Source organism: Cornus florida, unplaced genomic scaffold (genome assembly GCF_030987335.1).
Source record: "Cornus florida cultivar Cherokee Brave unplaced genomic scaffold, ASM3098733v1 CherokeeBrave_3.0.0_Hap2_Chr11, whole genome shotgun sequence".
NCBI lineage: Eukaryota > Viridiplantae > Streptophyta > Magnoliopsida > Cornales > Cornaceae > Cornus > Cornus florida.
In genome coordinates this window covers 5,236,217-5,252,402 of record NW_026775581.1, presented here as the reverse complement: position 1 = coordinate 5,252,402, position 16,186 = coordinate 5,236,217, and the positions used below count along the sequence as shown (strand labels likewise).

At 36.3% G+C, this 16,186-nt stretch overlaps 2 protein-coding genes across 2 annotated transcripts; one reads left to right on the top strand and one right to left on the bottom strand.

Annotated features, from left to right (window-relative positions):
* Window positions 1–307: 307 nt before the first annotated feature.
* LOC132286959 (luminal-binding protein) lies at window positions 308–4,115 on the top strand. The gene is made up of 8 exons (XM_059789402.1): window positions 308–537; window positions 1,226–1,493; window positions 1,588–1,802; window positions 1,911–2,153; window positions 2,317–2,796; window positions 2,914–3,068; window positions 3,165–3,247; window positions 3,343–4,115. The coding sequence occupies exons 1-8, from the start codon at window positions 480–482 to the stop codon at window positions 3,851–3,853; spliced, it is 2,013 nt and encodes a 670-aa protein (XP_059645385.1). The 5' UTR covers window positions 308–479; the 3' UTR covers window positions 3,854–4,115.
* Window positions 4,116–5,329: 1,214 nt separating this feature from the next.
* Window positions 5,330–15,825, bottom strand: LOC132282159 (glutamine-dependent NAD(+) synthetase). Its single transcript, XM_059783781.1, has 13 exons — window positions 15,163–15,825; window positions 14,206–14,511; window positions 13,154–13,377; window positions 12,818–12,921; window positions 12,466–12,600; window positions 10,554–10,722; window positions 10,030–10,165; window positions 9,200–9,338; window positions 8,688–8,864; window positions 8,206–8,373; window positions 6,875–6,970; window positions 5,928–6,056; window positions 5,330–5,822 (listed from the first exon to the last, which is right to left on the bottom strand). Exons 1-13 carry the CDS (start codon window positions 15,354–15,356, stop codon window positions 5,604–5,606), a joined length of 2,196 nt encoding a protein of 731 aa, XP_059639764.1. The 5' UTR covers window positions 15,357–15,825; the 3' UTR covers window positions 5,330–5,603.
* Window positions 15,826–16,186: the final 361 nt, after the last annotated feature.

The following is a 16,186-nucleotide window of genomic DNA, read 5'->3' as shown; positions in this document are numbered from 1 at the left end:
GTTATTCAAATTTGGCGACAATAACTGCGGAGTACAAAAAAATAATAATAATAATAAGAAAATAATAATAATAATAAGATAGTGGGTTAGATGATGACACGCTAACATACCCGGGGCACATAAATGGCCAGGATCCTCCCAACACAAGATCCAACATGATTGGTTAGCTCTATCCGTCGTTCAAATTTGATTGGTCCACGTCATCACAAATGACATGTCCGTTAAATTTCACTTGCCGTTCTAAACCAACGTGTTTACCATTAAACCGGACACTCGTACGCAAATCCCTCTATAAAAACTCATTTCGACACTCGCGTCTATACCGAAACCCAAGCCCTTCCATTTCCTTCGTTGAAAGAAAAAATAAAAATAACAGAGACACTCTTCCTCTGGCTCCGTTTGATTCTCTGCTTGTTTGTCTATATATACACTGTTGTCTATATAGAGAGAGAAAGTAGAGAGGGAAGACTGAAGAAGCCATGGCTGCCTCGTGGAGGAGCAGCGGGTCTCTTTTCGTACTAGCAATCGTATTCTTCGGTAAAATGCTACTACTACTATCTTCGCTTATAGATCCGATCGATTTTATTTCCTCTGAATTGATCTGTTTCAGTAGGTTCTTATTGTTGCTGTGTTGTTGATTCACAATAGTTCAGATCTGACACAATTTTCAGTTGAAGTTATATCTGAACTTGTCTATAGATCTGCAGTTCTTATACAATTTCTTGATTTGTTTTCGTTGGATAGTAAGTAGATTACGATGTATTTTCAAATTTTCTGATTGATTTATGATCGATTTAGTTAGTTTGAGTGATCTTGAAGAGACAGTGATCCAACGATTGTGACAGTAGTTATTTAACAGTAATTGCATTTAGTAGAACATTGCTATTAGATTAGAACCTCCTTATTTAGATCTTGATAAAATTTGAAACAAATTTGCAAGTTGCTAATTTTCACTTCTTGTTTAGAAATGTCTTTTAGTGAAAAATATCACACTGATTGATCTGATAAACCTAAAACTACCATCTTACAAGTCATATATACTCTATTAGTGTCTTAATTAATAGGTTTATTAAGATTTTGTTTGTCTCCGGCTCCAGTTGTGCTACTTAATTGTCACCTAATAGGGAAATAACATATGTTTATAGCTCACATGTGTATGGACATAGGTTATAGTGAAATTTTTACTCATCAGAAGTTCTTAATTGAAATGAATTTTGTCCAACAGGTTGTCTTTCTGCAATTTCCATTGCAAAAGAGGAGGCCTCAAAGTTAGGGACAGTTATTGGGATAGATCTTGGAACGACCTATTCTTGTGTGGGTGTTTACAAAAATGGTCATGTTGAAATCATAGCGAATGACCAAGGAAACCGTATTACCCCATCATGGGTTGCTTTCACCGACGGTGAGAGACTGATTGGTGAGGCTGCCAAGAATCAGGCAGCAGTCAATCCCGAAAGGACCATCTTTGATGTCAAGAGACTTATCGGAAGAAAGTAATGCATCTTTCTTGGTTTGTTTATATTGAAATCATTTGAGTTTGTGGAGGAGCAATGGTTATTGAAGCTTTTAACAATTATTATTTGATAGGTTTGAGGACAAGGAAGTTCAGAGGGATTTGAAACTTGTCCCTTTCAAGATTGTGAATAAGGATGGGAAGCCTTATATCCAAGTCAAAATTAAGGATGGAGAGACAAAGGTCTTTAGCCCTGAGGAGATCAGTGCTATGATTCTAACTAAGATGAAGGAGACAGCTGAAGCATTCCTTGGCAAGACCATCAAGGATGCTGTGGTTACAGTTCCGGGTAAGTGTCACAATGATAACTTGATATACTCCTTCCACTTTGAGAGAAACTCTATTGAAGTTTTGTGTCTATAATGTTGCTTATCTTCCCCATTAATGTGATCGGCAGCATACTTTAATGATGCTCAGAGGCAAGCTACCAAGGATGCCGGTATTATTGCTGGGCTGAATGTTGCTAGAATTATTAATGAACCAACTGCTGCAGCCATTGCCTATGGCTTGGACAAGAAAGGTGGTGAGAAAAACATCCTTGTTTTTGACCTTGGTGGTGGGACATTCGATGTCAGTGTCTTGACAATTGATAATGGTGTTTTTGAGGTTCTTGCAACCAATGGAGACACTCATCTAGGAGGTAAGAATTATACTTGTTATCATTTTATATGAAAATTCTTAGATTGAGCGATGCTATCATGAACTGCAAACAGTTCATTCCTTTAGTCAACAGAAAAGTCTTTGAAGGAACATTTTGAGGATATCATGCATTTGATTGTATGCTAAGGTTTTTCAAACTGCAGGTGAGGATTTTGACCAGAGGATTATGGAGTATTTTATCAAGTTGATTAAGAAAAAGCATGGAAAGGACATCAGTAAGGACAACAGAGCTCTCGGGAAGCTAAGGAGAGAATGTGAGCGTGCCAAGAGAGCCTTGAGCAGCCAGCATCAGGTCCGGGTGGAGATTGAATCTCTTTATGATGGTATGGATTTCTCTGAACCACTAACCCGAGCTCGGTTCGAAGAGTTGAACAACGATCTGTTCAGAAAGACCATGGGACCTGTGAAAAAGGCTATGGAAGATGCTGGATTGGAGAAGCGCCAGATTGATGAGATTGTTCTTGTTGGTGGAAGCACCAGAATTCCAAAGGTTCAACAGCTCCTGAAGGACTACTTTGATGGGAAGGAACCCAACAAGGGTGTGAACCCGGATGAGGCAGTTGCTTTTGGTGCTGCAGTACAGGGAGGCATCTTGAGTGGTGAGGGTGGTGACGAAACCAAAGGTAATATTTTCCGCTAAGTTATTTTAAAGTTGATTAAACATTTTGCTGGAGAAGAGCAATTGAACACCCCGTCTAATGATTGATGCTTAATGTGTGTATGTGACACGCTCTATGCAGATATCCTTCTCTTGGATGTGGCTCCACTCACACTTGGGATTGAAACAGTTGGTGGGGTGATGACCAAGTTGATCCCTAGGAACACAGTTATCCCAACTAAGAAATCTCAAGTTTTCACCACGTACCAGGATCAACAGACTACCGTTTCCATTCAGGTACTTTTTATGCATACATGACATGGGAAAACCTTGTTCATTTGTTGCGTTGGGATGCTTAGATACTAAGTGGGTTGCTGTTGTTTTTGATACCAGGTTTTCGAAGGTGAAAGGAGTCTTACAAAGGATTGCAGGCTGCTTGGGAAATTTGATCTGACTGGAATCCCTCCAGCTCCAAGGTTTTCCTTTGTTCATTGAAATATATATATATATATATATATTGCTCCATTTGCTCTCAGGGATTTGATGGGATTTGCTCTTTTTTATTGAGCAGGGGAACCCCTCAAATTGAGGTCACATTCGAAGTGGATGCAAACGGTATCTTAAATGTCAAGGCAGAAGACAAGGGCACTGGTAAATCGGAGAAGATTACCATCACCAATGACAAGGGCCGCTTGAGCCAAGAGGAGATTGACCGGATGGTTCGAGAGGCAGAAGAGTTTGCAGAGGAAGACAAGAAGGTAAAGGAGAAGATCGACGCGCGTAACAGCCTGGAGACATATATCTATAACATGAAGAACCAAATCAATGACAAAGACAAGCTTGCTGACAAGCTCGAGTCTGATGAGAAGGATAAGATCGATACTGCCGTGAAGGAGGCCCTTGAGTGGCTGGATGACAACCAGAGTGCCGAGAAAGAGGACTATGAAGATAAGCTTAAAGAGGTGGAAGCAGTTTGTAATCCTATTATCACAGCTGTTTATCAAAGATCAGGTGGGGCTCCAGGTGCAGGATCTCAAGGAGAAGACTCCGATGACTCCGACGACTCCCACGACGAACTTTAGGAAATCCGTAGTCTTCCATTGACAATTGAAGAGAGCATGAAACGAGGATTTAGGGTTTAGACGAGAGAGAGGACTTGCTGTAATTTTGAACTCGAGGGGAAAGATCGCCCTTTTTGGGCCTGTTTTGTGTCAGGTGAAGATACTTTAAAAGGTTATTTTCTTGCTTTTTTTTTTGTGTTTAGAAAAACTCTTTTTAAAAATCTTCCTAGTGTCTTCTTGTTATGTATATAATCTTTGAGGATTGAATGCTTTCTTTGCTAAAGACGACCTCAGCTGAGGGGTTTATATGCTGAAGCCAACAAAGTAGCTCATTTGAGAACTCCAGATCTCTTTAGATGCAAACATTCTCGGAAAGGGTATTGTTTTTGCAATTCAGTGTTGTGGTGATCTAGATGATGGCTTTTAAACTATGAACCCGGATCCCCCGGTGCCATTATATCGCTGAAATGGATGGAAAAGGCTGAAATGGAAGGAAAAAAAGCGGGATGGCCATTATATCTGGGCGGAAAAGAAAGGAAATAGGGATATGGTTATCTGTATTTGGTATAAAATTTGGAAGGAAAAGATTGGAAATTTGGAAGGATTTAGATTTTAGAGGGATACGTGGAAAGAAAGGGAGAGGTAAATGTTAGCATTTTTAATAAAATTTTATCAAATTTGTGAGAGAAAATTTATGGTGGCAAATTCAAATCCCGGTGGTTAGTATTATTTAATTTCTTAGTATTATTTAATTTCTTATCTTTCGCTAATCAATCAAAAACGATAAGTACCTCACGCTATTTTCTTACCAAATATATTATTTTATATTGCCTTTAGCAAACTACACGCAACACAGGACCAAAGGATCTCCCACTGGAGGGGAATAGAATCCTTGTCAACACGAACTCTTGTAGGAACTGTGTTGATAGGAATGGCAAATTACGACACGAGTGAAAAGGGTTTGGGTTTAGCATAAATAAGTTTGGGTCATAAAAGGGTTGACACGATTAACCCGTTTACTTAACCGTGTCGGGTTAGAGTTAAGGAATTCAACCCGTGTAACCCATTTATGACCCATTTAACTCTACATGTTATAATCGTGAATATAACATAGGTAATATATTACCTGTTTAAACCCAATTACTATGGATAGTTAAGTCATTTTTTCTATTATTTAGTATTTGATTAAATATTAAATGTCTCGTTTAATAAACAGATTGGGTTAGTGGTAAAAATATTAAACAGATTGGGTTAGTGGTAAAAATTCTTGACACGATTATTAAATGGATTGAGTTTGGGTTTACATATTTAGTATAATATTCTTATATCGATACAAGCCACGAACACGAACTGCCACCCCTATGTGTGATAACAACCTGATGTACGATTCAATAAGCTCGTTAAAGCCTTCGCCTCTCAGGTCTTTAATAATGAATCCTACTGAAATGGTGACATAATTAGACAGCATATTCCTGTTGTACTTCTAATGCACAAGAATTTTGAAATTGGAAATGAAAATATTAAGATGTTATCAACCATCTGAAATCAATACAGGGTTCATAAATGACAGAAACTGTTGGTTAAAAACTGACATAAATTGTAGTAGAATGGACATACTACAAAAGAGAACTCGGGTGTTGAGGATTGGGACCAGATCGTTCCCAGTTTGATTACATTAACCAGCATGGCAAAAGAAAGTGATTAATTGACAAATTCATTTCCATCTAATGAACTCAATTTCAATTGCAAGCTTCAGGCTTTCATCTTGAAATTAGACGCCAGCTTTGGGATCACCTGACCCTGCTGCCACAACTCCCATACCGCCATCTGTTGCAACATTAACTTTTTCCCGGTCAGTTGATGCGATCATAGCAACTTTGTCACCATCAAGTTCACGTACAAGTTCGTCAATCTTGCGAAATTGATATGGCCATCTCACATTGTAGAGAAACTGGCGAAGATCAAACCTGTTGTCCTCTGGTGAATAACTCTGCATGAAACAAAATAGATATTTTTCATTGTACAATGGTTAATATGAAGAATGAACTTCAGAAATTTCAGAGCTTCAACTTTAGCTTTTAGAGATATGAGGTACCTCAGCATGATAAGAAGGTGTTAAAACAGTCATTTTGTGTCGATTAATGGAGTAGTACTTGAAAAAGTGCTTCACTTTATCAGCCACCTCTGATGGAGTCAATCTTGTCCCCCATTTATAGCAGAGATTCTGCAACAAAGACAATTTGTAAGGAAAAGAAAGCGGGAGAGATTCAAAAGCATACAAGAGAGAACTAGAATGCGGTGTACCACCTAATAGGTTTTATGACATATATTGCACCAACATAAATCTGTCCCCTATATGCCGGACGCCAATCTCTCTCACATTGGATGCATAGCAAGACATCTTGAAATTTTGATTCACCAACGTATTCCTTAATTAATGTCATGTTTGCTAGCCCATATATACCCACCCTTTCTATTTTGTGGACCCAATAAGTATTATAACTTATATCTTCTAACATGTAATAAAATCAGCATTAGATTAAGATATGCCACCATTTCTTTTATTGTTACACAATTCCTGCACATCCAACATTGGCACACTTTCTCATCCTTTCTCATCCGTGTCACTCAGATATGATCATATGCCAACATTTCTATTTTTCTGAAATTAATCTCTTAGTACTAAAGCAAACCAAGTTATGCCAGTGGATTGACTGGTTTAGATTTAATCACATTTATGGAATGACTTCTGGTTGAGGTATCAACTTGGTATTGCATAATCTTTTCTTGTCATGTACTGCAAACATTGATCAGTTTTGCAAATATTTACCAGTTTCTCTCTCCGTAAGAGAAAGTTTAAAAGTTTTATTTAAGGATTATTTCAAATTTTACAGATCAGTTCATTGTCAATGTAAGAAATATGGCATCAATTGAACAATTCAGCTCAAAGGCCATGCCTGCTTACAAGGGATAGCCTGACTAGCCTCCTCCAAAAATGGTGGCAGCTACTTCCCGAGGCATACTAACAAAATTAAAACAAACCTGGAACATAGATACTGGGCCGCAGCGGAAAATCTTGCGCAACCTTCCATAAATTGAGAGTTCCTCGTATGTCATTCCCATGTCCACTTCATCCAGCTGTTCCATGCAGCCCATAGCATAAAGGTTTAATTATAAAATCAGGAACTTTCTTTCACTAGAATTATTAGTAAGAACAATATGAACTTGCAAAAATATTTGCATTCTTTTTACAAGTGAAGAAGATCAATGCAAATCAAGCTGTCAAAAGATAATTAATGAGAGGGTAGGTAGATGGAGATGGACAGACATCAGATAGATGGTAAACAAATTATACAAAAATTATTTAATAGCAGAACTTCAAGTGACAGACTTGGAAGGAAGACATGACCAAAAACTGGATTAATCAATTCCTTCAAATTGCAGAACCCCTTCTAGTGCAATGGCAGACAAAAACTTGCCTTCAAATCTAAAGGCCCCAATCTGACTGAGAGACCTATTGTGATCTTTCGCCTTCCTTCTTAGGGGAGAAAAATGGAAAGAGTTGAAGGAAAATGTTAATAATGTGTGTCAGCTTGCTGTTTGTATACTACATGATTCCTTGACTGCTGGTGGACCATCCACACAATATGAAAAATACGAGGGTGACTAGAGATGGGAAAATCTCCAAAACAAGAACATTATTGAAAACTAAAAATAAAAGAAGAGTGAAAGGGTAAAGTCAAAGACTCTTCTTTACAATCTACATACTATATGACTAGGAACACGGCAAAAGGAATTTCCGGCATCTAGTAGAAAAAGACCATAAACAAGCAAAGGTTTTTCTTTCATAACTTAATTTTTTGAATTGATTATCTTTTCTTTTTTTTCTTTTTTTTCTTTTTTTTTAAAGGTCTTCTAATTGGAGGACCCCCCACCCATACCAGTCCCATGACACGGGTGAGATTTAAGTCGCAGACTTGCGCAACAGAGGGGATTCGAACCCACACTCGGTACATTGGATACGATTCATCTAGGTATCGAAAGACCGTCCTACCATCCAACTGCGCTACGCCCACAGGGGCAATTATCTTCATGCACAAGGATACTAGACTACCTAGTAGAAAAGATTTAATAATCATCACAAACCACCCTTTTCCTTTTCTATTGCAATTTCTGGATTATTATATGATGATTTTTAACTTTCCATATATAGAAATAGAAAGAGAAATACAAGAAACGACATCTGTTATGTCAAATGACACCAAAGGGATATTAAATGGCATGCGACAAAAATGTGTCCAAGGGAAAAAAAAAAAAAAAATTAAAAAAATCATTAAGACTTAACATTAGAGGTTGTGGCTAAACATAAATACCTGGCTGTAATTAGACCGTATGGGCTCCAGTTCAGCAGTGGGGGGAGCAGCTTCAACTTCTGCCAAAGATGAGTAACCAAGACGGGTGGCAGCCCATCGCAGAAATGTTCGAAGATCCTGCTTACTAATACTTCCAATTGGATTTATATCGGCTGAACTGCAATCATACTGCACAAGAGAAAAATAAATTTCTCATAAGGAAAAGTATTATAAAAAAGATGAGCTATTAGTAACATCAACATTATAGAGGCTGGTTTAGATTTGGCACAACTGAATGGATACCCAAGTCATAGAAGAATTTAATAAAATATCTGAAGGATTGACACATTCAGTTCTAATCAACTCAGGATACCTTTAGGTTAATAACACAATCAAGGATGGTCATATAAAAGAGTTCTAGAGTAGTTTGCCCAAGATCCAGTAATCGGTTATATCAGGTATGCAAAATCTGATATGTTAAAAACATGAAAAATCTATAATACCTTTGTTAGGTAACCACGCAATCCTTCATCTACATTGGAGCTACCTAACACCAGATAAAAACCTGATTTATTGTGAACCCAAGGCATGAGTGATGCTAACATAAATGCTAGCACCATTCTTATTCGAGCTTGAATGTTTTGCAACCCCAAGTTCTCAATGTTTGATCCTCCGTCTACCTGTGAAAACAGCACCAGATTCAACAATTACAACCAAAATGCTAATCAAAATGATGATGGTCACTCCAGTAGAACCAACGAAGTATAATGCATTCAACCTCATCAACAAGATGGCGGGCAATGTCATGTGAAATGAAAGAACAAGTTCTTGACTAGTCGCATAAAGAAAACACGACATCTAAATAACATTGATATTAGATTGTTGAGATACACATGTCAATGCTAAGATTTCAATCACTAAGGGGAATCATAATGCATCATATGAGAAAGAACTTTGGTAAAGGGCCTACTGGCAGATGATATGAAAGTAGCATGAGTATTATCACCCCATTTACCTTATACCGTGGTCGCTTTCCAGTAAGTGTTTGAAACAATGAAAGTAGGGCAGAAACAACACCATCAATGCAAACATCAAGATGCCATGAGCCAATTTCATCTGCTAGCAGTTTTGCCCTTGTTCTTGTGGTTTCAGAACTGTTAGGAGAAAACCCTGTTACTGCTTGATGATATATTGTAGAACTGAGTTCTTAAGCTTGCGGAAATTTTTGAAAAGGAAGACTTAAAATAATCAAAACAAAATTAACTTAAAAAAAAAAATGGTCAGTACTATTGTTAACAACCATCTACTCTAAAAGCTTAAGCTGTTAGAGAGGGTGTAACTTAAATATATAAATCCTCAAACACAGCCCCTCGCATGTGGCCTTCTTTTGGTCCAACGCATGTTTCAATTTAATTATTAGGGTGACGGTGAGGTTTGAACAAGATACCTTTAGCTCTAATATCATGTTAACAACCAAAAGAATAATCTACTTAAGACTTGAGACTTAGATGAACCAAATTGATAACCATAAGATAATCTACTAGGCAAGTACCAAAAGTTGATTTTTGTTTCCCCCCTTGTCCTTCATTAGTACTGGGGTTTTGCAACAATGCCAAGAGAAACATAAAATGTAGCATGCCAAGCAAAAAATTAGTTCCCCTAATGAGAGGTGTTAAAGAATGGTAAACTGTTACAGACCTAACTCTGGCATTGCATGAAGTGCTGTCCTCTTGTTAACATAAAGTTTTACCATTGCTTGGTGCAATAAGCCCCACATGATTATGTCAAGCATGTAACAAAATTAAGAGGAACTAAGGAACATCAGTTCTGTTTACCAGTGCTCACCTATTTTCAGATCCCATATATACCGTATAAAATATGCGTTTTGCGAACTCTTTGTTGTCGGTAGGAAACTGTCCATTACTATACTGGCCAATTCTTATAGCATCAGCTTTGACTTGTTCATCTCCATTTTCGATTTCTGCATGCACATGTCACAATAATCAATAAATTATAATCAGAAGATATTCAGTCATACGTAGCTGATCTTTCAAGATTGTTCATCCCCATTTCAAGATTATTTATTTATTGACAGTAAATTGTTCATCTCCATTCCAAGATTTTTCTGGTAGCTTTTGGTATTCGTGTTCTATTTCCGTAACAAAACCAGTTAGTCGTTCAGCATACATGACCAGTTGATCACCAATAGCAGTGGCAGAGAAAAACAGCATGTGTGGCATCCTGAAATGACTATTACTTATACAACAGATGCAGTATCCAGTACCTAAATAAATTAAGCATGAATTGGCCGGAAATAAACTATAAGGTACAGTACAAGAATACTGCAAAACATTTGGATAAAAGCTGACCTTTTACTACAAGCTGACACATGCAGCCAACAATAGCAGCTACAGAGGAACTATCAGCCCCACCAGAAAGTGGAAGCAGAAAACCAGAAGCTCCACTTCTTCTTAGATAGTCCCATAGCCAACAACCAGGTCCAAAAGCTATTTCCTCCTCAGGAGAGTGATATCTAATCTACAAATAAGCAAAAACTCCCAATTCAACAGATATAATCAGCAATATAGAACACCATAGAGAGATATTTGGATTGTTAAATCAAACTAATGCTTAGGCTGTCCCCTGGAAACAGGGATCATCATCCCACCACAGATCCAAAGACTTGTCAATGTGAAAGATCCATGATTTCAGAATTCTAAGTTTCTAAAACAATGTCTTGAATTTACGTAATATTAATAGTCTCAGATAATGCATATATTCACATCAAATTATTATGAGAATTTCTAGGTTTATTATGTTCACAAATTGTGACGGTATAGACTGAGCCATGATTTTTACAACCAACCCACACATGCTATATCTCTCACCGTGTTCTATTTTGTTCCAAGAACAATGGCATTTTTTTCTTCTTTCAAAAAGCACCTTCATTGCACTTAATTTAGCATATTTGAGATCTCTGAGACTCTACATAAATAGAACACAAATAGCAAAAGCTACCAGAAAAATCATTTTTCACACCCTAATCTTATTATTATACAGCTTGAAAGACTATGTGAGTCACAATCAAATGTGACTGCCAAATCCTCAAGAGGATGACGATGTTACCCAAGGAAAGAAGATTGTGACTGAGCTGTTAAAGATCAAGAAGATACTCTTTAACGGTTATGGAACATCCTAGAGCTGCTGGAAACCAAAGACTAGTTCGTATTTTTTATATATGCTACTGTGAAACATGAAATCGTTCAAAAAATGGTGTTTGACGGTTTGATAAATGAACTTTCATGAGAATTATCAATGAAACATAAAAAAGAATGTCATTGATAGGAATTTGTAGAAACAGCATTAAAAAGAATGTCGCAAGAGATTATCGGCGTTAAATCTACTAAAAACTATTTTATCATTTCTCAATTCATTTTACATAGACACTTCTTACAAATTTCATGTATATCTCAATCAATCTAAGTTGGATATGGCTCAGTAACAAATAGATGGGGCTAAAATATCAAAAATAAAAATATAAAAACAAATAAATAGGGTGACAAAAATTTAATAGAAGTTCTATATTCCTTCAGAACTGAGGACAACTATATAAATAGTGACAGAACTGAACGGAAAATGGTCCAGAGAAATATGACTTGATTACATTACATAGTACACTATGGTTGACATTCTGACGTCAAGGCAAAAAAACATACGCTTCTTAAAACAGGTCAGACCTCTACAACATCCTGTCAATTCAAAAAGTTGGTTTCAGTGGTGGTCCCAAACTCTTAGATGGTGCCCAACTAATCATCTATAGAACCACACTCCCATACCAAAAATCTGTCTAAATGATAAAGCACACTACAATTGTTTGGTTGCTGTTAGAAATCATGTCCAAAGAAAACCATGTGTTCTTTGTACTCAACTTCACATATAGAACAAGGTCTCCTTCTATAGGCATATTGTCATGGGAGAAATTATTAGACAGATGAGACACTGGTAATACAAAGTGAAAATTAGTTTTTAACCCAACATTTATTACTCATAATTTCAGGTTCCAGCTTACTCTTAAAAAGTAGGCATTTGCAAGGTGTTTGGCAATGCCACCATGTTAAGCCAGCTTCTATTGTTTTCAGAATGTCAAAGGCACAAAAAGGGTTTAATGTTTAGATGTACGCTAATAAACATCTGTGAAACTATGGAAAATTGAGAACTAGAAAATGTGAAAAATTTAGTCTTGGGATCTTTGGTTTGACAACTCCCGACCAAGAAACTGACCTTAAGCGGACTTGAAAGTGACAATTGCAGGTTAAAAGACTGACAAAGCTTGTAAGGAGCTGCTACTGATGAAACTTTTGGTTTGCAACTTGCTTGCTCTTGAAAGCTACTTATAGATCCTCTAAGACTAGCAACCTGCCATTAAGCAATGAATTGAAGAATTATAATCAGTGTCCAAACACACAAATAATAAAATAAAATAAAACAAAATCAAAAATAAAAAATAAAAAAAATAAAAAATGGTGGATTCTAAAATATCTCCAATTCAAAATAACAGAAAAATCACGACCAACACATATCCCTGAATCATACTTGATCAATTTCCTATATTAACAACATAATTGTAGCATACCGCATCTAAATCTACTTGAGCAACCACCACCTCAACATCCCTTAAAGAAAACTGTGAGCCTTGGGCAACCACATCTCCATTCACAACAACACAAGAACATCCATCTGCCACAAATAAAATAATTAACCAAACGTTGCACGGAAAATTTTATTTTTTTGATATATATTAAAAAATTTGCATGGAAGAACTTGTTAGTAGAAAGAATATAGCAACAGTAAACTAAAAAGTATATTCTGTGCATGTTAAGCAAGGAAGCATTTGATATTTCATACTCAGCAAAAATGCTCACAATTAAAACTTAATGAATGATAGGTCAACAAAGGGCATGTTATCTACCAAAGTAAAGGCGGCCACCGTCACATCCTTGTTGATTACTGTACATGTAAACTCCTCCACGAGTATGAGTAGCACCTAAAACAGCACGGAGACGAAGATCAAGTTTTCTTAGTTGGTGATGACTTCCACTAGCATTCATAAACACTTCAACACCATTCAGTGCAAGCTCAGCATGAAGAGGAACAGGACTAAAAAGCTCTTCACAAATTTCAGCTGCAACAGCTCTGGCAAGAAAATAAATCTTAAATATTAAGGCTCATGAAATGTGGAACAAAATTAATTTCCACAACTGATAACCCATTGGTGCATATATCCAATGCTATCCTGATGTGTGCTTAAGCTTGAGTTTGCACCGAGCCAACAATAATTCAGGCACATGACCTATCCTACATGCCAATAGGGAAATTACCCAGCTTTGCTCCCACCACCACAAGTTTTGGGGAGGGAGGACTAGAGACCGGCCTAATCTTTGATATTTCACAAAGTGGCTACTCTAAGACTCGAATTCAAGCCAATGGTACTGAAGCTCAAGTGTTTTACTGTTATATCAGGAAACGGCCCTAACCCATCCTACATTTTTTTTTTTTTTTGATAAGTCCATCCTACATGCCACACGGACATAATTGGCATGATCATTTAGACCATTCTAATGCATGTTGGGGTAGAACTGATCTAATGTATAAAATTTATATAAATATCCTAAACCTAACAGAGCAATGAAACTTCCATTACAGTTTAATGCACACTAAAAGACATGTGGGAGCCAGAACAAAAATCCCACTAATCCTCTCACCAGATTAATTCCATGAATCCTAATATGCCAAACATTCAAGCACTTCTAATGTTAAAACTATTCATGACTGAGATTATAAGAAAAATGCCTATACCATATATTTAAAATAGAAGTTTGTCGGTTCATCCTGCATTTTTATTTAAATTAGTTTATTGTACTTCAGTAAAAAAAAAAGTAACTTGAATAAAAGTTCAGGATGACAGTAACATAACCCAAGTAAAAAGGAATAACAATAGTGAATAGTGTTGTCGTAACATACGTGTCTAAAAATTGAATGTATCCATAACCAAATGGAACAGTTTTTTGTGCCAAAGCCTCAGAAATTTCACATGGGAGCTGGAAGTCCACAAGCTGCTCTTTTTGCTTCCATGCTGTAAACCAACGAAGTTCCCTGTAATTTCCATCATTTGCAAGCCACATCTTCGGCCTTATCATGATAATTTTCCTGTTCATACATAATAATTGACAGTTGTAACGCTCTGATCCTTTGATAACAGGCATACCAAAGCTACATAATATGCCATCAGTCCAATCACCAAGCAAAATATCTTTTAAGCACTCCCATCTGCAAGTGAATTACCCAAATTGTTAGAACAGGAAAATAAGCCATAGCCACTAAAAGGCACTCAAGATCTTCAACAAAGTATTTTCTTGGCAACAACTCGTCAAATAAGTAGGCATTATATTTAGACGCAATGTGTTAATACTGTAAGGTGGAGGCATCAATAAACATTGACCATACCAAAATTAACGATTTCTTAACAGAAAAGTGCCATTATTGATATTTATGCTAGAATGTCTTATTTGCTACATATGCTCTCTCAAATATATATCTATGTGTGTGTGGGAAAGACTAGAAAACCTGTCAAAATGATACCAATTACCAGATATCACAAACTTATTGTCAGTTTGTCATAGAACATATTGAACTGAATCAAGTCCCATGTAATAAACAAATATCCAATTCTTCAACTGTAGCATGTAGCTCAGAATATCCTTCTAATACAAAACCAACTGAAATAATTTCATGAAAAAAAACAAAATTGCAGGACTTAATAACAAAATGCCTATACATAAAACATACACAGAATTAAAGCCTAAAATTCACACAATTAATGCTCTTTCAAATGGGAATTGGTCCAAAATCAACTCAAATTTTGTTCTGTGAATTCAAAACAAAGAACCAAAAGTAATATATATATATGATAGAACTTACGCATGATTAACAGTATCAAGTTCCAAGAAATGGTCTTCGCAACTATAGCCGGTAATCTCAAGCTCAGGACCAAGCCTAATGACAGCCCCTGCATCTTTAGCCCTAGAAATAGATTCTTTTATGTTCTTCATATTGCAATCGAAATCCAAAGCCCATTGATTCAAATTGCAAGTAGCAACCTTCAACAACCTCATCTCTCCAATAATCTCTCTGTTTGCACACAACACTACTCAGTCTCACTCACTCCTATATACAATTATATATAGAGAATCTATATATATATATATATATATATATATATATATATATCAGATTGAGAGAATTGTAACTGTGTAGGCCGTTTGTGGAAGTGGATCACGGGGTCGGCGACGAAGGACAGAAAGATTTATGGCCGTTAGATTATAATCTTAGGGATCAGATTCTCTCGGAGGAGTCGGTATTACAATAACATTGGAGAACAAGATTTCACTTTCGACGATATGTATATATATACACAAATATACTTTGCACACACTATGTATATACATATATATTGTTCTGTATTTGTTGTGAGGTTTGGGTTGGGTGTGGAATGCGGAGTCTAGTCCAGTGCACCATTGGACGGTTTAGAGAGTCAAATGAGAGCTTTTGACACGTAGAAGAAGCCCAGAAGTTGAATACTACGCTCCTCTGACATTCCATATTGTTCAATCTTTTACGTCAAATAAGGTAACACTCGTGGAACAATAATGTATAAACGACCATCCTTAATTTATAATGTCACAAGTCATAATTATTTTTTATATAACTTTAATTTTTTTTTTTTAATACTTTCTTTACTATTTTTATTTAAAAAAGTTAATTTTTTTTCAGTCATATCAAAAGAGGAAACAATTTTTTTTTGGTAATTTTTTATGAATCCTGTCAAAAAATAATAATAATTTATTTGATAAAAATAACTTCTTCTTTTTTTTTTTTCCTTATCAAAAGAGATAATTTATTCAATAGATATAATTTTTTTTTTGACCCTCTTCCTTTCGTACTT